General features: G+C 46.3%; 1 protein-coding gene across 3 annotated transcripts in view; it reads right to left on the reverse strand.

Annotated features, from left to right (window-relative positions):
* col25a1 (collagen type XXV alpha 1 chain) overlaps positions 1 to 23,161 on the reverse strand; it is a 143,766-nt gene that overhangs the window by 1,534 nt on the left and 119,071 nt on the right. Inside the window, exons 14-33 of one of the 3 annotated variants that reach the window (XM_029251621.1) lie at positions 17,473 to 17,505; positions 16,782 to 16,817; positions 14,982 to 15,026; positions 13,186 to 13,248; positions 12,697 to 12,765; positions 7,984 to 8,028; positions 6,939 to 6,983; positions 6,619 to 6,696; positions 6,272 to 6,295; positions 5,647 to 5,691; positions 5,515 to 5,559; positions 5,331 to 5,411; positions 5,150 to 5,212; positions 4,745 to 4,795; positions 4,294 to 4,320; positions 3,804 to 3,884; positions 3,099 to 3,134; positions 2,504 to 2,557; positions 2,091 to 2,144; positions 1,914 to 1,940 (exon numbers count right to left, since the gene is read on the reverse strand). In XM_029251621.1, coding sequence (XP_029107454.1) covers positions 1,914 to 1,940; positions 2,091 to 2,144; positions 2,504 to 2,557; positions 3,099 to 3,134; positions 3,804 to 3,884; positions 4,294 to 4,320; positions 4,745 to 4,795; positions 5,150 to 5,212; positions 5,331 to 5,411; positions 5,515 to 5,559; positions 5,647 to 5,691; positions 6,272 to 6,295; positions 6,619 to 6,696; positions 6,939 to 6,983; positions 7,984 to 8,028; positions 12,697 to 12,765; positions 13,186 to 13,248; positions 14,982 to 15,026; positions 16,782 to 16,817; positions 17,473 to 17,505 — 1,002 coding nt within the window. The remainder of the gene's footprint in view (positions 1 to 1,913; positions 1,941 to 2,090; positions 2,145 to 2,503; positions 2,558 to 3,098; positions 3,135 to 3,803; positions 3,885 to 4,293; positions 4,321 to 4,744; positions 4,796 to 5,149; positions 5,213 to 5,330; positions 5,412 to 5,514; positions 5,560 to 5,646; positions 5,692 to 6,271; positions 6,296 to 6,618; positions 6,697 to 6,938; positions 6,984 to 7,983; positions 8,029 to 12,696; positions 12,766 to 13,185; positions 13,249 to 14,981; positions 15,027 to 16,781; positions 16,818 to 17,472; positions 17,506 to 23,161) is intronic. The other 2 variants (XM_029251622.1, XM_029251623.1) reach the window with 2 other exon arrangements.

The raw sequence follows: 23,161 nt of genomic DNA on the forward strand, positions 1-23,161 counted from the left end.
GGGAAACACCTAAAACTGCATCCCTTTCCACAGCTCAGGCCAACAAGGACCAAGGGCTTCGTACCCCAGCTTCGGTATTGCGCATGCTCCGTAAGTTTAGATTAGACCAACAGAGCCACGGCGGCGTGAGAAAAATGATGAATGAAAATGGATTTCAAACACAAAATATTAAGCAAATACGGAGCAAAAGCTTTGCTTGAAACGAGCCGTTTTAGCACGAAGAAATGATTCATGTTGAGAACAAGCAAGATGGCACAGGCTTCACTGTTGTTTCACACGCAAAAAAGGGATACAGTTTTAGGAAGCAATGAAGTACTCGTGACTCACTGAGGAAAATATCAACGACTGACTCCAGAACAACAGTGCTTATTGTTTGTAATTTGAGCAAGCTTTGTCAATAGTAATGATGTGCTTTTACGGATCTGAAAACAAATTCTGCTTTCTGTTGGTGGACATCGTCAAGAGCACTGCGGATCTAGAGCAGTTCAGTAACGCATTTCTGAAAGACTCATGAAAATACAACAGTAATTTTTGCAGCACAGTAACAGTGTCACTTCAGTTTTATGGGGTAACGCACGTATATCTGTAATTTTCGGTACAATTTGCATGGAAAAATTAATGTTGTACTTACTGAGGCAGATTTATCAAAGATGCCAATCACATAAAAATGATGTACATGCATAAAAAAATAATAAATTAACAGCAAAAGCTGCCTGTTGTCAATGGACTATCTCTAAATCCATTTTACTTTTGCCAAAAGCCATCTGAGTCATTATAAATGCTATTTTCCAAACACTGCTCAACCACAGATGTCAGAATGGGTTTTGATTGATGAAATGACAAAATGTTGACTCATGAATAGTAAACGTCCGAATGATGAATTCAAACACGTACTAGTTAACACATTTGTACAACGGAATGATCTGTGTTTCGTGACGTCACTACTGCTTTATTCAAAGTAATTTGCTATTAATTTGCATGATGTCACTTGAAGCCTTAAATGTGACCGTATTTGGCCATATTCACTTTTCATATACCGCTTATTATCTTAAGGAAACAAAAGATAGTATTTTAAGTCTCTTTATTAGCTACAACTCATTATTGTCCATTGACACCAGTCCTTTTTTAGTTATTTTGTCAGTAAAAGTCTCTTTCACTGCACTAGTGTTCATATCACCTTTTCTCCTCTTTCCCCAACGTCGCCCTTCTCTCCCTTTAAGCCTGGTAACCCCTGCAAAATACAACTGCAGGTCATCACAGACACCTTGTAGCCTGATAGCCATAGTTTCTACTCAGTGGGGCTGGGAGGTCGACTTCAGGGTCAAGATTCCCTCTGCGACGACATTAGATTGTCAGGCGTGTAAGTCAACTTTAACAAAGAATGTAGAGACAGCGATGGAGACAATGCAGAACAACGCAATAATTGGGGGAAAAACAAACTTATATACAGGGATAAAATGAGATATGTTATCTCAGGAATGGGTGGTAGCATGAGGTCGTCCTTGGAAACAACAAGCCCTCTGCTTGGGAGGGCAGTCAGATGGAGAGCGATTGGCAGAGTTTGGCAGCAACAAGAGGATGAAGTCAACCTGGCACCCAACAGCGTGATGATAATTTTTAATATATGATAATTTAAAAACATTATTACACATTTTCCTGTTCAAATCTACCACCCAAATTATACTGCAATTGTTTCTGCAAACATTTAGCAAAAATTAAATCGGAAAAATTTAGCAAAAATTAAGTGTCATATCTATAAAGAGAAATGGCGCGGAGCTATACTGCGTGTGGCTGGCCGAATTCCCACCATATATTGGTGTTTGTGTTTGGAAAGACACAGGCGCAGCACAGTGCATCAAACACGATGGTCAAATGTGCACACCATGCCTTGCCTGCATGCCAGCAGTACTTACGTCGAGTCCAGGAGTGCCTGCGGTGCCCTGAAAAGGAAAAGAGAAGAACGCCAACAATCCGTTACAGGGTTGTCGTACATGAATGTCTTTCACATGGATGTGGCAGTAAAAGGGCTGACTCCTGGATAAACTTGCTTCCTCGTGCCAGTGTGACACAGGTGAATACTGGACACTCACAGGTAACCCGTAGGGTCCCCTGGGTCCAGGTTCTCCAGGTGGTCCTCGTTCACCCTGCATGGGCAGACATACGTCAGGTTCTTTTTTTAACCATCAGAAAGAGACCCTGATTTGCTATGAAGCATGATGACCAACAGGGAGGTCGAATCCAACGTTTTACACTTTATTATTTGATCCACCCATTTTCCCTGTCTGTAATAGGAGCCAGTTACATCTGTGGAGCAGAACAGGTCTACAATGATCTCAGTTTTTCAGGAGTTTAATCCCTTTTGATCTTTCACCTTAAAGTATTTTTGAAAGACGCAACAGCCTCGTGGACAAAACAACGTAGGCATGGACACCGAACAAGGGTCACTGGAAACTGTGAAAAAGGCCAGCAAACATTCCAGTGAGAGGGTTTCTACTGTACTTACTCTGTCTCCCTTTGGACCAGCTGGGCCTGTAGGACCAACTGGACCATCCATTCCCTAGAGGGAGGAGATAATGGGTCAGCTTTCTCCTACCTTCCCACTCTGCCCATTTTACTACAAAAAGAGTAAAAATGCAGCCATGATATGTATACTTCTACTGTGAACTGGTTCACCATTCATTTCCCCCAGCAGTAATGTGCACATTCGTCATAATATTCACATACACCGCTTGTATGGGAACATTTATGTTAACCTGGCACATTTTGCACAAATTCTAATTGCATGCTGCATGGGTTCATGCAGTCTCGCTGATAAATCCGATGCTTTTTCATTAAAAAAAAAATGTTAATGTATGAGTGATTGTTAATACAGATGTTAAAATCTGTTGATTAATTTCACATTTACAAGCAGACAAGGACACAGAGTTCTCCACTTGACAACAAACGAGGGCTTCTATAATAATTTGCACTGATCAGCCTGAGATTTATTGAGGCACACCGTCCCCAGACACAGAGATGAGTGTCTTATTCTGGAGGGGAGGGTGACTGGGCTCGAGGGCCTCGGTGGGGAGGGTACGGCTGGGACACGTGACACTCACCCTTGCTCCTGGTTTGCCGTCCAAGCCGGACGCTCCCTGCATGGTTATGGAGGTATGAGTGAGATGAACACGGGATTAGTACATGACGAGATTGGTGAGACGATAGTACTTTTGGGAGTATTAACTTGGACACGGTGCTGAAGTGGGCTGTACACACAGGCACATGTTTGATGAATGAAGGTAGAAGCACACCTAGGACCGCAGCTCCAGGATGAGTTGAGAAGATGAATTTGTTAAGGACCAGTTAGATGAAAAAGTTTGTGACTCTGGTGTGACCAGTTGGGAGATACTGCCAGGGTGCACTGGTGCTCAGCAAGAGAAGTGAACAGCTCATAGTAAACATTCCCTGGGGGTGTTGGGAGTGTGATCTGCTCCCAGCATCTTGTACAGCAGCAGGAAGCAGATAGAAGAATGTGTAAGAAACATTGCCAAATGACTGGACTATGTCTGCAGGATAGCACAGACCCTTGACCAAATCAGAAGCGGATGAAGAAGAAGAAGAAGAAGATGCAGATGCAGAAGAAGATGACAAGAGGCAGGATGTGCTGTGAGTCTACATGTTCTTTGCTGTTTGGGTTACCAGGTGCAGTGTCACTGCCTCTACACAGAAAGACCGGCAGCAGGGCTGTATTGGAGCTCAGGTGTGACTGGGACAGGAAGGGATGAGTTGGGTGGAGAGGACCCAGCATGCACTGCTGTACTCACAGGGAGGCCCAGGGGTCCACGGTCACCCTTGTGGCCTGGCTCCCCACGCACTCCCTTTGCACCGGGTGAACCGGCCTCTCCCTAAATGCAAGATCAGCAGAGGGTCGACTGCAGTGACGAAGGGGTCGTGGGGAGGATGAGGAAAGGGTAGTGGGGGGAGGGAGGGGCTGCTCAAGTAGTTAAAACACAAGGACCTGCCGCAACAACCCAAGCTTTATGTCATCGCAGTGAACAGCAGAATGGAATTCAGCTATTAGTGAAATAACAGCTTAACCAGTCTGGAAGCCATTAGGGGTTGCGGCACGTCACATACTTCATATGGAAGGACAGCTTAGACCGAGGAACTTGGTTATCAGTGAATTATTAAAAGAATGTTTCCAAAGATTCTGTGTTCACTTTTATTTTAAGAGACAGGGACTTTAACATGCATTATTAATGCGGGCAGAAATCAAGGCCTGTCAGTCTTTATTAGTGACTTTTGCAAACGTACCTTTGCTCCAGGAAACCCATGAGGACCCTTCAAATACAAACAGTGCGAATCTCAGCAATTCAGTAGCGTGGAGTTCATAACATTCAGTTTCTTATTCATTCTTTGCCTCCTTTCCAAAAGTATTTAGGCAGTGTGAACAAAGTATGTTTGTGTGATGACTGACTGGGACGACACCGGGTCACAGGCAGCACGGGGGAACTCGGACCGAATGTACGTCTGTTGCTGTGGCAACCAAACCCTGTAACTTCATTATGCAGCATCCCATGCAGAGCCCTGTGATGTCTGGGCTGGCTTATCATCACTGAGCAGGTTGTCTTTGGTTCAGCTTAACACTCAGCACAACACCCTTCTCTCAAATATAGTCTCACAAAGACCACACGCACATTAGTGTAAACGAGCAGAATAGTCATAGTTTCTGTGCTTCATCCATATGATGGAGGTGTAGTCTTACCATAGGGCCTGGGGGGCCATGGGGTCCAGGAGGTCCGGGAGGTCCGATAATCTGTTTTAGAGGAACAGGATATCAGTTGTTAACAGCATATCACAGAAGGTCCCATCACTAGTAATATGTGACCTGTAGCCTCCATGGCTTCCAAACACATCATGAAATGGATATGTGCAGAAAACACCTGCTTTGTTGTGCATTTTAGTACAGTGACTGTTTGAAACTAAATTACAGCTGTCATAGATGTCATGGTGGAAACATTCCTTAGTGGTGGTCTGTAGAAGAGTTTGAGAAGAAGGTTGTGTCCTCACACCAGCAAGGAGGAGGATTTACTCTAGTTTATCACCAGTTCAGCTTGTGCTGAAGATGGGAAGGTGAAGACAAGCTGAAATGGAGCTTGGGAAAACTCACCGAGGGTCCTTGGGGACCAGGAAGGCCAAGGTCCCCTTTCTCTCCTTTCAGGCCATTGACACCCTGCAAGATGGAGGGTACAGCATCAGGAGACCGAACGTCCTAGCTGCTCTGCTCAGTTCATGACATGCTGAACAACGCATTCCACGATTATTTAAAAGTCATGTTTTGTTAATCTTACAGGAAGGCCAGGCAGGCCTGTTGCTCCTTTTTCTCCAGGTACTCCAGGCATTCCCATGTCTCCTTTGGACCCCTTCAGGCCCTGAGGATGAAAGGGAACATGATCAAGATGGAGAGTTAAAAAATAGCTGAAATATGCCCAGCAACTAGTGTAAACATGCTTTTCCATCTGAGTGCCCTCCTACCCGCTCTCCGTCTAATCCTGGGGGACCAGGGGGACCCTGTTCTCCCTGTACACAATGACAAAGTTTCAAGTGGGCATCTGACAGTGCTGAAAAAGACCGCTGTAGACAAATTGTTCAAAAGAGAACCTTCACCTTCGTCCCCTGCGGTCCTGGTGGCCCAGGAAGCCCTGGAGGACCCTAGGAGTACAAGTAGGAAGAGAAGGTATGGTAAAGCCACCATCAGCCAAGACATGAAAAGAGACAGATAGTTTGCAGGTGAGGAGTCACATGTGAGACAAGCACAGATGAATGGATAAACCGGCGAGGCAGTCACACAAAGAGCGACCCACAAGCAAATTTTGGGAGTAACAAAAACCACCACCCTACGTTTCCCTGACATCATCATCAGAACATGCTTTGTGAATCTGGCTAACATTTAGGCAATTTACAGTGGATAAGATTTGCACCAGAATAATTCAAAATCAGCTGAAAATGATCTCAGCTATATGTGGGAGTGTGTCTTCGTCTCACGAGGGCGTGAACCGCCAATCGAAAGGGGTCGACGTTAGTGGCATCGCACAGAAGCGCACAAGCACCAAGTCTGAGCTGACATGTAATTCCCAACCCTTGGCTTAATGGTGACAACACTGACACTACATGAGAACGGTGTAATAGAGCACCGAGCTAAGCAGGTTACACGGCATGGGGGGGGTACAAGGGTCTCCATGCTAGGCAAGGGTGCAGCACTCATACAACGGGCAGGATGGAGTGAAATTACCGTCACTGTAATAGTGGTAATCTTCTGTTGGCAGTCAGAGGGGTGAGAGATAAGATCACTGGTTACAAACCAAAATCTCTGTGTCGACATGAACTGCATAGTCACTATTTCAACACCCATCATGTGAATGTTTTCACCGAAATCAGCTCAGCTGGTTGAGTCCGCCATTGATGGCCCACATATGATTATTGCATACAAATAATAAAAGCTGTTATAATGTTGTGGTCCAATCAGAAAATCTTATTGATCTTGGAGTGTGGGCAGGCTGATCAGAGAGAGGCCCACGGTAACGGTGAACCTGCTTCTGTTACCAATGCCCATGCAGGGATCTGGCCCCGGTGTCCGACCTGCAGGGCTTCCTGGATGTTTCCGTTGTAGTCAATGATCTCTGTGGTTCCTTGGTCGCCCTTCAGTCCTGGTGGGCCCTGTGGAGTGGACACCAGTTTTATTGTAAGAATTACTGTGATCAATAGAATCCATTGTCAATAATGACCTTTTTAAGGCTGCAAACATCTGGCAAAGGCTGACTCTGTTGAAGACAGGTCTAGTACAAAAGGCTCCTCAGGCTGCTGTCTCAGAAAAGATGTCGGTGACAGTATGTTTACACACACTTCAGAGTACTGTTTGTTGATCTTTAACCTCTGGAAGATGAGAGATGATCACTCACCCGAGGACCCATAGAACCCGATTCTCCTTTTTCTCCAGATTCCCCCTAAAACACAAGAAGAGCCATGAGGACCAGCTCGAGTTCACACTAGTGAAGAGTCTTTCTTGCTTCCTGACAGCTTCTTCCGCCAAAACCAGTTCTTGACAAACTGATTAAACCAACACAGGTGAACAGAATGAACTGGGGAGTTACAGTATGTCTCTCACAGAGGACTTAACAGAAGACACAACCACATGTGAACTTAAAGTCCTCTGTACCCACAGGAAATACATAAAGATACGGCACTGGGGGTGGGGGATCAGATGTTATTAATTCATTGCTTAGCTGATGTTTTTATTGAAAGCGACTCATGGCATTTGACACATTTGTACAGATGAGGGGGTAATGCAGTGGCGCAGCAGGTTTGACCTGTGCCTGCTCTCTGGTAGGTCTGGGGTTTGAGTCCTGCTTGGGGCGCCTTGTGATGGACTGGCATCCCGTCTTGGGTGTGTCCCCTCCCCCTCCAGCCCTATGCCCTGTGTTGCCGGGTTAGGCTCCGGTTTGCCGCGACCCCACTTGGGACAAGCGGTTTCAGTCAACGTGTGTGTGTGTGTACAGATGCGTTTTTTTTTAACAAGTGATTCAGGGTAACTGCCTTAGTTAAGGGTACCGAGACCATGTCCTTAACCGGTATACTGTCAGCTGCAGATGTGGTACACATGCACAGTTTAGCTGACCAAAGAGGTTCAGATAATCCCTGCTTTGCAGTTGCTTGTTAGCTCATCCACCCATAAGCCATATGCATGTGCTGCAGACATAACACCAGACCCAAGAATGGAAGAGATCAGCAAGTAAATCCTTGTATCCATGTGTTCAGTATGTCTGGTCCAATCCATTGCAAATCATCTCCATACCTTCATCTTATAAGCCAAATGTCCTCTAACTGGCTACTCAGTCCACAAAAGTTTTACGACTGGTAGGACAAACTGTCTGAAAATACATATGACATTGACAAAATTATTTTGGCAATTAGCCCTAAAATATTGTAATTTTCAGATGCACTGACCTTTGATCCTTTGTGACCTGGGGGCCCAGGTTCTCCCTGTGCTCCCTGGGTAGCGAAAGAGAAGGGTGAAAGAAAGAAAAGATGTGAGAAGTACATTAGAATTTAACCCTTTAGACTCTTTCCAGTGCAGCACCATTCGATCTTGTCTGGAGTTTCGGGCTGAGAATCTCAGCCAGTATCCCAACTTTCTCTGTGGTTAAAGTCACCAGCGTTCATTCTTCACAATGTCCTTCTACACATTTCTTATAAATCATCTTAGGCTGTCAAACGGTTGCTTCTTAAAGTAAATGTTTATTCTCACAGGAAGAAAACGCAATATGTGATTTTACAAAAATAACAGCAATGGGTTACAGGCTGTAAGCCTGATTGGAAAGCAATGAGAATGTGTTTGTTTAAACTCCTTAACTAATGACGTGTCCGTCATTTTAACGTGCGGAGTGGAGCTCCCTTGGGGCGTTCTGATGGGATGTGGAATGGCCCCTTTCTTCTGTGGGGTCCTGTCTCTGTTTAGACTGGTGCTGAAACCACCTGTAAAATCAACCCGTTGGATAAACACCAGTAAACTCATAGATCCGCTTCATCGGGAAGCCCAGCTGTCGGCCCTCTGTCGGAGCACGGAACCAATTATTGCGCTGCTGCTGTTCGAGCTTTCAGAATGAGACTTTTCCACGTTACAATGGCCTGCAGAGTAAAAGTGAGGCTGTGCAGCAGTGAATCTGCTACTTGTGGACTGCCATTCTTCGTGACTGGGTTACAGGCACTGTCTAAACAGCCCACAGCCTTTCATCAACATATAGTAGTGAGGACAGGCTGGAAGGGTAGAACGCAGGAGAATGGGCTGGAAGACATATCGTATGTATCAGCCGTGGGGAACAGGACAAGGGTCCTTGCTCTGATTGATAATACCACTGCTATATTTCCACCTCTGCACTTCTATTGTTTAAATACGCTCATACACAACATACACACACGCTATGTCCACAACCGCTTGTCCCAGGCAGGGTCACGGGGAACCGGACACTAGCTGGTAACACAGGGCACAAGGCTAGCAGGGTAGGAGACACACCCTGGACGGGACGCCAGTCTGCCACAAGGCACATCAAGCAGCACTCGAACCCCAGACCTACCACAGAGAAGGCCCCGGCCAAACCCGCTGCGCCACCGCGCCCCCTGTATTATGCTCATACAGATTTACTGAAATTATTTTAATAATATTTCTATAGTATTTGATGTTATTTGTTCAAATGTTGTTGCTTTATGCGTACACTCACCGGCCACTTTATTAGGTACACCTGTTCAACTGCTCGTTAACGCAAATATCTAACAGCCAATCACATGGCAGCATTTCAGTGTATTTCGGCATGTAGACATGGTCAAGACGATCTGCTGAAGTTCAAACTGAGCATCAGAATGGGGAAGAAAGGTGATTTAAGTGACTTTGAACATGGTATGGTTGTTGGTGCCAGATGGGTTGGTCTGAGTATTTCAGAAACTGCTGATCTACTGGGATTTTCATGCACAGCCATCTCTAGGGTTTACAGAGAATGGTCAGAAAAGAGAAAATATCCAGTGAGTGGCAGTTCTGTGGGCGAAAATGCCTTGTTGATGTCAGAGGAGAATGGCCATACTGGTTCGAACTGATAGAAATGGAACAGTAACTCAAATAACCACTCGTTACAGCCGAGGTATGCAGAAGAGCATCTCTGAACGTACAACGCGTCGAACCTTGAAGCAGATGGGCTACAGCAGCAGAAGACCACACCGGGTGCCACTCCTGTCAGCTAAGAACAGGAAACTGAGGCTACAATTTGCATGGGCTCACCAAAACTGGACAATAGAAGATTGGAAAAACTTTGCCTGATCTAATGAGTCTCGCTTTCTGCTGCGACATTCAGATGGTAGGGTCAGAATTTGGCGTAAACATCACGAAAGCATGGATCCATTCTGCCTTGTATCAACAGTTCAGGCTGGTGGTGGTGGTGTAATGCTGTGGGGGAGATATTTTTTTAAGCACACTTTGGGCCCCTTAGTACCAGTTGAGCATCATTTAAATGCCACAGCCTACCTGAGTATTGTTGCTGACCATGTCCATCCCTTTACGACCACAGTGTATCCATCTTCTGATGGCTACTTCCAGCAGGATAATGGTCCATGTTACAAAGCTCAAATCATTTCAGACTGGTTTCTTGAACATGACAATGAGTTCACTATACCCAAATGGCCTCCACAGTCACCAGATCTCAATCCAATAGAGCACCTTTGAGATGTGGTGGAATGGGAGATTCGCATCATGGATGTGCAGCCGATAAATCTGCAGCAACTGCGTGATGCTATCATGTCAATATGGATCAAAATCTTTGAGGAATGTTTCCAGCACCTTGTTGAATCTATGCCATGAAGAATTAAGGCAGTTCTCAAGGCAAAAGGCGGTCCAACCCGGTACTGGCAAGGTGTACCTAATAAAGTGGCCGGTGAGTCTACTCTTTAATGTTGCTCTGTTACCTTTAGTGTTTTTAGTTGTTAGGCCAGTTTTCTTTGTGTAGTACAGGTATACCCCAGTACACAAACTCCCAGTTTACAGACTTTTGATATAACAGCTCTAGAAAAGCTGCACCCATATTGCATATGTGGATGGACTGCTCCTAGTATTGACAACTTTTTTCAGGTCTTTGCGGTAGAGTTTTCTTTGATAATGTAGAAGTCATGAACCAATGAGGTGCAGACTTCTCAACAATGTACGATAACCTCTCCTTAATTTTTCTTTTTTCCCCCAAGTTGTTTTGTTACACTTTGAGCAACGTTTCCTTATTTTTTCATGTTTTTACTTCACATATCTCTTTACATTTAAGAGGGGTTTCAAAACTCATCTCTGTCACTCACATCTCTCCTGATCTTGTAAGTGTTCGGTAAACGTGTACATGTTTGTGTAATAATTTTAAAAAACTATTTCTTTCATAATGGAAAAGCCTGTATGAAGTTACTTGTGTAACGTACACTGGTTCATAGGTTGGAATGTGACTTTGACTGTACACTAGAATTGGAACAGCGTAACAGGAGGAACAAAGGTATGTATGTAGATAAACATTTTTAATTTTATAAATTAAGAACAAAAGTGTAAAGACCCCACCAGAGGGCAGTTTTTTCCTTTCAAACCCCACCTCACACCAATGGACCCTCAAGCTTTGGCACCAGGGGCAGTGATGGACACAGATTTATGGTCCATACTTGCTTTGCCTGGAAACAGTCAGGAGTCAAACTCCTTACCCGTTACATCACACCACTGCCCAGAAGCAGCACCTTGAAACACGTCAGTTATTCCTCTAGAGCTCAATGCGTCAAACACAAATGTAGGTTGAGCTCTTAATGAACTCCTGCATGAGACTTGAACCGACAACCCTGAAAACAGAGGTGTGTGCACTTAAATAGAGAGCTACAGAGCTTCTTGGTGGGCAGTTTTTCAGATCTTGTACCTACCTGTATACACCAAGGCTAAGCATCAAATGACTCAAAAACACCCTGTTCATCCTTCATCTGCTGAATCCTTCAGGATAACCAGTCCACTGCTGAACAGGTTGTGGAACTTGAACCGACAACCCCAAAATCAGAAGTATGTGCGCTTAAACAGAACACCACAGAACTTCAGGATTAAAAAAAAAAGAAAAAAACTCTTGAAGCTTTGTGCCTACACTGAAAAGTAAGAGACAGAAACTGAGAAACGACTCCATCCTCAAGGGATTGAGAGCAGCAGTGCTGTGGTCGACCATCTCTCATCCCCACAACCACCGACACATTTAACGCAACAGAGCAACATGAAAGTAAAGTAATTGCGTGATCCAACAGTTAAGAGCTCAGTGACATGATACCGATACCAGACTCTACACTGTCACTTTTGCAACATGACTTTGCACTGATCTCTCCAAGCTCATTACTTGCAATGTCACTTTATTGACTGATGATTATTTTGGTTATTTATTGTTATCTCTGTATATGTGTTTATTTTGTACTTAGTATCATCTACTGTATCCTGTCTTGTCTATATTCTGTGGAGAAGCATTAAAATAAGAATTTCATAGTATTTTGTACACGGTACTTGTACTCATGGCATAAACTTTGAACTTGAATGTCCACTTGGGGAATCTAAGCACAGGCTGAGAGTCACCAGGTACCGAGAATTGGAACTGAGCTGCTCTACAGAGTTCCTCTACCGAGGCGTCACAGTGGAACTCCTAGCGTAAACCGTGCCCAACTGCAGCACAACAATTTGAGGTCTTCGGTAGCCACGTTCCCTTGTACCTGCGCTCTTCTCGCCGCTCACGTTGGCCAGTCACCCGAACGACTTTCTGTTTCCATTTTTTTGGTTTGTTATCTTCGACCCACCAAAATCCATTTTTCACATGAGGGAGTTAACCTTACTTGAATCATACACATTAATCATGAAGGCCTTTGAAGTTTACAAAGTTTCAACTAATCGAACATAATTATTCAGAATTTCCAGAAGGGGGCGACAGGGGTCAAAAGTAATCAATTACTAGAAAAGAAGCAAATACATGTGAAGGTGAACTTTGGGCATGTTGTTTTCTTATTTTAATTTAACATTTATGTCTCAGTCTGAGGCTTCAAGCCCATCTAAATGCCACAGTTGTGCTATCTTGAACAGAATCCTTCGAGAAACATCTACACTCTGATGACCCACGAAGCACCGGGAGCGCTGACCTTCTGTCCCATGGGTCCGACCTCACCGCGTTCTCCCTTTCCTGGTGGGCCCTGCTCGCCTCGCTCTCCCTGCAGGGACAGACAGGCAGTTAGATCTGCAAAGTCCAGTGTGTCGGCTGTCCTCGTACCCGGAGCTACGGAAGCCTGGGGGAGCACCTTGTAGAGGTAGTGTAGCAGTGTACCATGTTTTAACTACAGCTTAGAGGAATCAGACACAAACACCACATCTATGAAGGAGGATCTTCACAGATTTGCGCAGCCTGAATCCCTGAATGGACAGCAGGGGGCAGTATAGTGACAGCTGGCATCTTTGGCTTGAAGCGCCATTCCTCACTCACCCTCTGCCACTGGCTTTCCTCCTGTTTTTCCATCACTGGTCAGAGCGCCTCCAGCCGGCCGCTTGCCTGCACCGCCTATGCACTGGCCGCCTCCACCCTGCTACTCCACCCCCAGCAATGCCCACCTCTTACAGTGAAGGATAACCCTTACCTTAGTTCCTGGCAGGCCTGGCAGCCCCGGTTCTCCCTGCGGTCCCATGAATCCAGGTTCTCCCTGAAAGCAGCGGTCAGACAAGCATTTAGTAAATCACAATTCCACTTGCGTGGAAAATGAGCCTTAATTACACAAAAATTACTGGAGCATTTATAGCGCCGCCTAGTGGCCGCAAGTGGGAAAATGCCCTTTTTTCCTAAAATGGAATGTTGCCAAGGAAAGTGCGCATATAGCATGAGACGACAGAGAAGAATAGGAAAGTTTAGCTGTAATTTATGACCCTTCTGGTTGTCCTTTAAGTGGGTGAATGAATACCAGCACGCCGGTCGGGATGTATGCGTGTCACCGACTTTTTCCAGTGGTTTCACACAGCTTAATTACCACTCGTTTTAGACTGTGTTGTTTAAATTTGAGGGCTGACTGCACGGACCCTATTAGAAACTAAGTGAAGTCTTCTAAAGGCTTATTTAAGTGTCTTACTTAAAATCTAGTTCCACTTGTGGTCTGTGAAGCATTGCTATTAAAGTCCGAGGGGGTGGGGGGACATTGCGCTCTTTAGAGTGAAACAACCTTCAGCGCTATTTTTATGGGTCCAGATTTTACTTTATGAGGCCAATTTTATGAGAATTTGTATTATTATATAATTTTTTATTGTCCACTGGTCAAAATACTAAACTTTGTTTTAAAAGGGATGTATATAATGTGACTAACATTTCAGCGCAGATCAAATGTTGGTGAATTTAATTGTGGTAAAAACATAACACTCTTGGGATACGACAGGAAGAAACAAAAGGTTTCAAAACCCTCCCGCTTTGTGCCTGGCAGAAGTAGCGAGATGCAAAACATTAACTTCAGGATTCAGTTTTCAGGTACCATGTGAGCATCACATTAGATCAGTGCTTTCAAGTCCCCAAATTTGTTCTGCTTCTCAGCATAAAAGCAGGGTTATAAAACAGAGAGCTTTTTTACAAGGCCAAACAGGTTACAAGCGGAGAGGAGGAGGAGGCAAACACACCGAAACAGAAACAGGCATCATCTCATGGATGTTAGCAGAGCGAAGGTGCAGAGCTCACTAAGCGGAGACCCCACCCGAGGTTTATTTTTCTCTTGCTTTAATCCCTGGTTTAGGGGCCCAATAAGCAGTTCACTCTATAGGTCTGTTTACCCAGCAAATCCTATTACAGTCCACGGTCTGCAGGGGAAATAGACCTGCAATTCAATCCTTGGGCTGGTTCTGCACTCACACCATACTGATGACCAAGTTAATAAATCTGCGAGGGGCAGGGGCGGGATTGGTCCCTCGCCGGCTGCTCGGTCACATAGATGCTGCGCTATAAGTCCTTCAGAGCCTCGTGGATGATTTTTCAGTCAGGCCTTTAAAAATCCCATCCCAGCCATTAATGGGCTATCGTACAACACGATGGACCATCAAAAACCATCTCTTTTACATCAAACCAAGTCCAGGGTGCACCACACCGACACAACAGCTGTAGACAGAAAATGGAGTTGGCAGGTAGCAATCCGGCAATTTTGGAGGCGAGCGTACACGATAGCCTCAATGGAAAGGTAAGAATCTAACAAACTTCCAAAGCAACATGAGAGATCTTGAGACCCTGGCACTGTAAGACCCCGCACCTGATCTGTAAGAGACTTGATCTTCAAGGGAGCATCATTTGCTGGCTACAGAACTCTTGTCTTCAATGTCACGACGAAGGGCACCATGACTAATGGTGGATGGAGGCCCTGGGGCACAGGGTACTGGGGGAGGCAGGCTGAGTCGTGGTGATATTTACCTTGATCCCGGGGAGTCCAGGTAGTCCTGGGAGTCCTGGTTCTCCCTACACAGGAAAAGTACGACACGTTACAGGGGAGCGAACACAGCTTCGGGACGTGGCCCGCTGGCCATTTAAGGTGGTGCATTTCTAACCGTTAGAGGAGAGTTCCTGAGGCATTCGGTTCACGACACCTATAGGGGACAGCGGTGATTATTTATTAGTATCAGTTAATTTACGTGACATTTTTCTCCAACGGGACGTGCAGTGTTACATTTGTACGCTAAGCTGCTTAGAACTCTTTTCCCATTTACACAACTGGGTAATTCTTACTATATCTAATCAGGGTAAGTACCTTGCTCAAGGGTACTAATGGAAATTTGAACCCAGGACATTCTCATTGCAAGATTTTTACTTGAACTGCCACGCCAGCTGCTGCCCGTAGTTATTTTCAACATCATATCCTAAACTGGAACGTAAGGTGCAACCGCCGCCAGGACAGAAGCCCTAAGCGAAGCGGCCATGTGGACGGCTCCTGCGATGAGTAAAAAGACACGAGTGGCTCTGAACAAGTGAATGTGGAGACCAAAGAACGCCTTCCAAGGAGAACAGAAGGATCAGCTCCGTCAGCTTGAGTATGTGTTGTGACGCGCACGCCGCCCTCTCAAAGTATACATTAAAGCGGCCCACGGTGTCAGGCACCTCGCGTCTAATCAAAAGAAGCAATTTCTAGAGGAGCTCTTATCTCTGCGGAGGCGGCGCGTGTTTAAGACGCTCCTCGGGAAAACGGCAGAGCGAGCGCGGAGCCGGAGGAACGGGGGACTTCTGCGAAATCACGTGTAACAAAACTGACAGATGCTCCTTCTTACAGAAACGAACAGGAACTCGGAAACGCAGATGAGAGACCAGGACGAAAGCAGTAATGAGGTTTCTGGAGAGTGAACGAAAAAACGAACGCTCGTGTGCCACAAAAACGTTGGGCTAATACTTTGCACAGCAGGGAGACGAAGAGTCCCTAAAACACATAATTTGGCCAAACAGGCCCATTCTTCGAGAACTTCTGGAAAGCGCTGTAAATCTCGATTATCCCATGAACCGAAAACACGACTTCAAACCACCAAGTAAAAGTGGCTACTCAGTGGTGAGGAGGAGTTCCTCGGTGGGCGACGGTTGAGAAAAGAACAAAAGGACACCATAAAACAAGTGGAAGAGTGAAACTGTAACGTGAAATTCACCATCCGTGTCCGAGCGGGACGAGGGATGATTTTACAGCTTTGTAAAGCTTCTCCGTCGGCTTGGACCCGTCTCTCATGTGCGGGAACCGCGGATTAATAAGAAGTGGTTCTCGCATACAAACGGTGCAATCAAAAGCGATGTGCATGCCATCATAGCGCTGCTCCCTTGTGGTGGAGTAGCAATATCCATGTGGGATGGAGAAGCAGTGACACCCGCCATGAGGACACTCATTAAATAATTACTGCCCAGGTCACTTAACGGAAACCACTGTTACCACTTAACGGTGTACCGTACAAAGAAGCAGCAATGCAAAGGAGCAAGGCGCTCATCAATAAGCTTGCTGCGACAGGGTGATGCATAGGAAAAGGGGAGGTCAGAGGTCAAGCAAAGCTGCCGATCGATTCAAGCAGGAAGTTAGTCATCTCCGTGCCCCTCCTATGTGGTGTGCCCTCCCGTCCCGTACAGCCGACTGATGCTGAGATAATGAGTTCTGAACTCATGAAAGATGAGGCACATGATCTACAGTGGCACAGGATCTAGGTGGCATCTGGAAGACGGGAAGAAACATCCTTGTCATGGTGTTACCTTTTGTCCCCCTCGGCCTGGCTCCCCCGGTTCACCCTGTCGGGGGGGGAGAGAGAGAGAGAGAGAGAGAGAGAGAGAGAGAGAGAGAGAGAGAGGGCCCTTTAGTGGAAAGTCCTGAAAAAGTACAAGCAACACTGATGGATCAGGGTGTGTGATTAGATAGATAGATAGATAGATAGATAGATAGATAGATAGATAGATAGATAGATAGATGCTGAAGAAAACTGTACAAGGTGACAGCAGTACACCTACAGAATAGCAAGAGAAGGGAGAAGACACGTGCATAACACAGGAATAAACAAATAAACACCACATCTGGAGAACTACAAATGAGTGCAAACAGAAAGTGCAAATAAACAAAACTAAAAAGTAGCACAGGCAGCTCAGTCCCACCCCAACAGTGAGAGGACTCATTATAGAGTCTAATGACCTCGGTTGGCTCCTTGGAACAGCACAGCTGGAGCAGTCTGTGGCTAAAGGTTCTCCTCTGGTTAGCTAGGGTGGTGTGCGGGGGTGAGAGTGACTGTCCGTGACAGACCAGACTGGGTTAAGGGTCCTTCTCTGTGCCACTTTCTCCAGAGGATCCAGCATTCCTGCTTTCCGTGAGTGTGGAAATATTTGGCAGTATGTGCGTGTGAGAGAGGACAGTATGAATCAGAAGCGTCTCGGCATTGAGAGATGGGGTGCTCACCTTAATTCCAGCTGCAGATGAGCCGGCGTCCCCCTAAGAAAGACAGAACAAGAATACGGTGAGGGTGTGGCCGTGAGCTCGGTGCCAGAAGTGGAGGAAATCATTACCCGGCGCTGCCGCCGTTCAGGGTGGAAAGGTCACTGGGTTCTGCCGAAATTGAGCGTGAGAGTGGAAACGCTTCACAAAGCCCCGCCGAAAATTGGCTAATCAATCCGAGGCTCCAAGGGTCGGGTTTGCCTTCATTCCATCTACAGTAAACCCAGAGTTGTGTCCGAAGGTGAAGGACGGAAATGCGCGACACACATCAAAAAACTGGCAGGAAAGCAGCGGAAACTCCTCCAACTCCCACTCGACAGTTTAAACCAGCATGCGAGGGAAGTGTGTGGATGAGGTACAACAATCCCAGGATAAATAAATGCCGGGTGCGGCATCGCTACGGCATCCCACATTCATCCGTCTCGAGATAAATGAACCAGGCAACGTGAAGTAGACAGCGCCGGGCCTACTGAGGAGAGGCTAAATGCTGCATCGTGCGAGACAGGTTCATGTAGGGTGAGATGTCCTCCCTAGAGGACACAGAAACACCCAGGACAGTCTTTGGCCACCAAGTCTGACATCATGAACCTTGCAATCAAAGCAACTGAGTTTGACTTCCTCGATCGAGGTTCTTACGCTGAACTAATACAGTAATAAATTACCCTGCTCTTTAAATGGGTGTCACGCTCACGCCATCAGCCCAAACGTCGGCACCTACACCGAATCAAAGCAGCGGGGTATAAAAGCACCATGTCGACTCATCGGGTTGCGGAACCTCTTCGGAACCACCGCTTCGACTACGTGTCCACAGAGCGCACGGATACCTTCCCTGGCCCTCTCGATCCTCTTCGCCCCTTTGTTCCCGATCCCCTAGCTCCGCGTCTTCGGTTCCGGGCCTCGGCTTCGCTAAATTGATCTTGGCTCCTGTTTTGTCCCCGGAACAACATTCACGCCTCGACTGACCCTTGCCTGCCCCACGACTATGATTCCGGTTTGCCCTTTTGGTGTGCTTAATTAAAAGTTCCCGCGATTGGGTCCACCTATCCCTCTGTCTCCCAGTCTTGTCCATGACAGTGGGTAACGGTATAAATTCTCTCGGACAAAGAGCCACATAAACAATGATTATTAAAGGTAACAGAATAACCAGTCCACTGCTTCTTTGTATTTTTAGTTTTTGCTGTAAAATGACATATTATTACTGCAAACAAACTATGCAATCCACTACCACTGTACCTGCTGCCCCCTGCTGGCTGGGAGGACTGTAGGTGTGATTCTTGGGAGGATGGCGGTTTTTAAAGGGCGATGCTCTGGTACAGAGGCTATTGGTGGGCGCATGAGTCTGGGATCCGTGTTGAGGAGTTCTGTGGTTCCACAGAACTGTGCCAGAATTACAGTGGAATGCTTGTTTGTCTTTTTACGAGATGCCATTATTACCCAGAGCAGAAGGTCTGTTTAAGTGGGCTTTTTTTTCCCCACGCACCAATAAACTATGCTAATGGTAACAGCTGCCTATTACCTTCACCCCCCTCACTTTCATTTTTAATACACATGTTTTCGCAACTTAACGCTTGCTTGTTACGCCACTCGTACGCACCGGGGCCCCGGGGAAGGGTGCCGCTGTTTACAGGTGCACGGGTGTCCGTGCGCATTGGGTCTGCGGGAACAGGTGGTCCGCATGCAGCCCGCGTGTCCGTGTGCGCGCACGGGGAAACAGCGCAGCCCGTTTTCAAACAGTCTCCTGAAATGGACCAAGAAGTCGTCCCCAAGGCAACCGTCTTGTATCACAACTTCTCTTTACTTCACATGGTTATCTTAATCCCAGTAATGCTCAGCACTGAGACGCAAACTGTCGGAAACTGCCAGCTTCTCGGATTTACTGGCCTCTCCTTAATTTTTATGGAACGACAAGACTTTGGCTCTTAAAAAATCAAAGGGAATGCTGTTGTGCACCTGTTTAGTCTTTGGCAGAGCCATTTTTGTTTAACAGCTGATCACATCTGGCCTTAATAGTTCGGTCTTTTCCTAAACGCGATGCTCACCACGACTGCGGCCGCTTAACTTACGTCCCGATGCATTTTAGCAGATAGCAGCCGTTACACATACATTTAATTTGAAAATCAAAAGGAGCTGCTGAAAATACCAGGGAGAACAGAAGTCAAAGGCAGGTCGAAAAAATATCATACCAGAGTGACAATGTTCAGACATTTATTATTAAAACTATTTAGTCACTAATCTGACACCCTTCTCCCAGGTGCTTTACTCCTTATTTTGTTCTGCAACTCCAAACATTATACAAGGATAAGTGAAAAAGGAATGCAAAGGAATACAAAATATTGCTGATACTTTTTGATTTACCCTTGTTTCATAGTAATATCTAAGTTCAAGAAGACTTACAATGCTTGGTTTGTACACTAAGTTACTTATAATTATTTATCCATTTATGCAGCAGTTGAGATTGATAAATCAGGTGAGGTTCACTACACTGATGAGGGTACTGCAAAAGGTTCAAACCTGGGCTCTTCAATTTCAACTTGACAGCGCTAACCACTTTGCTACCTGGCGATTTTGCAAAAAAAAAAATATAGAACACCGAGGAAATCTCCACCATTAAGGTCTCTGAGTGAAATTTCAGCCTGTGGGGTTTATTCCAGCTCTTTTTCACATGCACCTCGAGTTGCTTAGAGATGGTCTTGGCCGCGGGCGATCGGGGACAGCCAGCGAGAGTCGTGCTGAAACACCGCCAGAGGATTACAACCGTCACTCTGGTGGCGGAGCGGGGAGCCAAGGGGAGCAAGGGGAGCCTCTGGATGGCGTGCAGACGGCGTGCAGACGGTGTGCAGACGGCGATTTACACGGCAGCCAGCTGCTGAGAGGAGCCTCACTGAAAGATGCATGAAAGAGGGCGTCTGCTGCCTGGCGAACTCCCACTCGAGGGAGGCCATGACTCCACCGTGAGCTCATGGCGAGGGAGAGGCCCGCGCCACAGGAAACGGCATCGGAGGTGAGGCGAGCGAGGGACGACGTCCTCGGGCCGAATCAGAGCGGCGGAGCGCCGCGGGACTGCCGAGTCGAGACGCTCCGCAGGGCTTAGAGGAGAAGCTGCACAACATCACGCTTCCAAGACAAGACAGGGAGCCCATTCAGCGGCAGCTGGTCTGCTAAAGAGTACTGTGAGCTTTACGGACACGCCAGGCCTGAGGCGTCGCATGAAACATCTCCGGGCAGCTCGGACAGAACTTGACCTCAACGCTGGGGAGACAAAACAACGAGTCTGCCATGCAGCCAAAACATCCCGCAGAGCCCACATCCCTCACCCGGCGTCTCTCGTGCGAATATGGGCCCAGACCGCACTTTTTTCTTTTTCCATCCCCGAATATGAATTTTGAGCACATTGGACTCGGGCTCCGAGTCGCAGCTAATTTCACACCCTGTTAAATATTTACGCACGACACGGGAAAGTAATTGTTTTACCGAGCCAGCGCCGACCGTGCGAACTGGGCCGGGACAGTGGATCGCAGTACACGACGGTCGTGTTAAACAGAGATGAGGGATGTTCGCGTCCCAAACCTTACAATCCACTTTCAAATATTTTGCATGGTGATACATTTTTTGATGATTTAGAAGCGTTGCCCGACAAGCGGATGGCGCTCGCTGCTTACGTCCTTCCAGTAAAACAGTTAACTGCTATGAGGTCATCCCCGACTGGCGTCTGCTGAACGGTGGCGAACGCCGCAATCTGGACCGCAGAACCAGCACTTCTGTGGAAGCGGGAGGCGATCCGTATTTCACAGCTCACGAAATTCTCGTCAAAATGTTTAGCTCCAAGTTCAAACAGAGGTGGAGTGGTGGTGTTTTCTGCCACCCACTCTCCCCCAAATGCTTTGCACCACTGCTGGCATCATGAAGCACATGAGGGCCTGCCTCCAGGTTGCTGCAAGACCAACCAGCTTCACAACTCATAATGCACTGCAACACACACACACACACACACATTTTCAGAACCGCTTGTCCCTTACGGGGTCACGGGGAACCGGAGCCTAACCCAGCAACACAGGGCGTAAGGCCGGAGGGGGAGGGGACACACCCAGGACAGGACGCCAGTCCGTCGCAAGGCACCCCAAGCGGGACTCGAACCCCAGACCCACTGGAGAGCAGGACCCGGTCCAACCCACTGCGCCACCACGCCCCCTAATAATAAGAAGAAATTTAGGTGATGCTCCATGGTAACATGTAAAGTGGCGCTTCTATGTCAAATTAATTACATTTCATCAAGCAATTCATATTTATACAGGTTGCGAATAAACTAATAAATGTAAATGTACATGTAAATATTGTGTGGAGTTTGTGTGTTTCTCCCAGTAGATACAAATACAAGCAGAATTTACATTTATTCCATTTAGCTGATGCTGTTCTTCAAAGCAACTTACTGTAAAATGTTAAGCTATTTACCCATTTATGCAGCTGTATAATTTTAGTGGAACAATTCAGGGTAAGTGAAAGTACTACAGTTGGGAGTCAAACCTGCGACCTTCACGTCAAAAGGCGGCAGCTGTAATCACTATGCTACCAGCTGGCCCTGGACAAACCACTTCTCTTGCTCCCCTGTTTAAGAAACCATGCAAGTTGGATTCAACAGCCTGGCATGCACGCGCACGCACACACACACACTACAACAGCAACCAGATACGCAGCAACTACAGGTACAGTGTACAGGGATAGTGACTAACAGGAGCCCCTCCATCAGTCCTAAGAAGTTTAATGTACACTGTAACAGACTGCTGTTATTCCCATGTTTACTTCCTTCTTGTGTGTGTTTTGCAGTGTTCTTTCCTCCATATAAGCTGCGGTACAATTAATTGTTCGTATGCAACTGAATGGTCTTTGCAATTAAACCCACCATATGCTTGCCATTTAACAAAGAAAAAATATTGTGTGTAAGTGTGCGTGAGAAATTCTGTATCTACAGTACTTTCATAATCTTAATCAGATTTTTAATGTCACAGCAATAAATAATTCTAACTGGCAGCTTCCTTGATTGGAATCTATTTTTATTGCCATTTATACTGCTGTGCATTTGATTTCCTTTCCATGCTTTTAATATTGTTTTAATAATAACATTCTTTTGGGCAGCATGCTGGAAGTCGCAGAAGTCGGCTCACTGTACGGATTTCACTTCCAGTAGCTTTCTGCTGCATTTTTTGCCCCACGGGGAAAATGTTATCAGATCCCCTGGTTTACTACGGTGAGGTGAAACAGATGAAAGTGCTCTCAGCCCAAAGACCTTTCCCTGCCCATTTCTCTTAGTTACGACTTCCCATCAATGGAAGCTGCCCCACATCTGTTTCCTACAACGGTTCTCCTTCTTGGCAGCTCCATCTGATGGGACTTTAAACAAAAAGGGCCATAAAGTGGAAGGCTATCAAAGTAGCTGTGGGCCAACCTGAAGAAACTGGCAGACACACACTGAGACACACACTGTGACACACACTGAGACACACTCTTCTTTGGCCGCAGTTCTAGCATATCAATAATGTCTTTTTTCCTCTCACATTTCAGTGTCTTGTTCTCATTACAAATTATGGCATGCATAGTTTTTATGGAAATATTCATTTTTTATATACACTTTTTACATCCTATATGAATGGCTTTTCAC

The sequence above is a fragment of the Scleropages formosus genome, chromosome 5 (assembly GCF_900964775.1).
Source record: "Scleropages formosus chromosome 5, fSclFor1.1, whole genome shotgun sequence".
Classification (NCBI taxonomy): Eukaryota; Metazoa; Chordata; class Actinopteri; order Osteoglossiformes; family Osteoglossidae; genus Scleropages; species Scleropages formosus.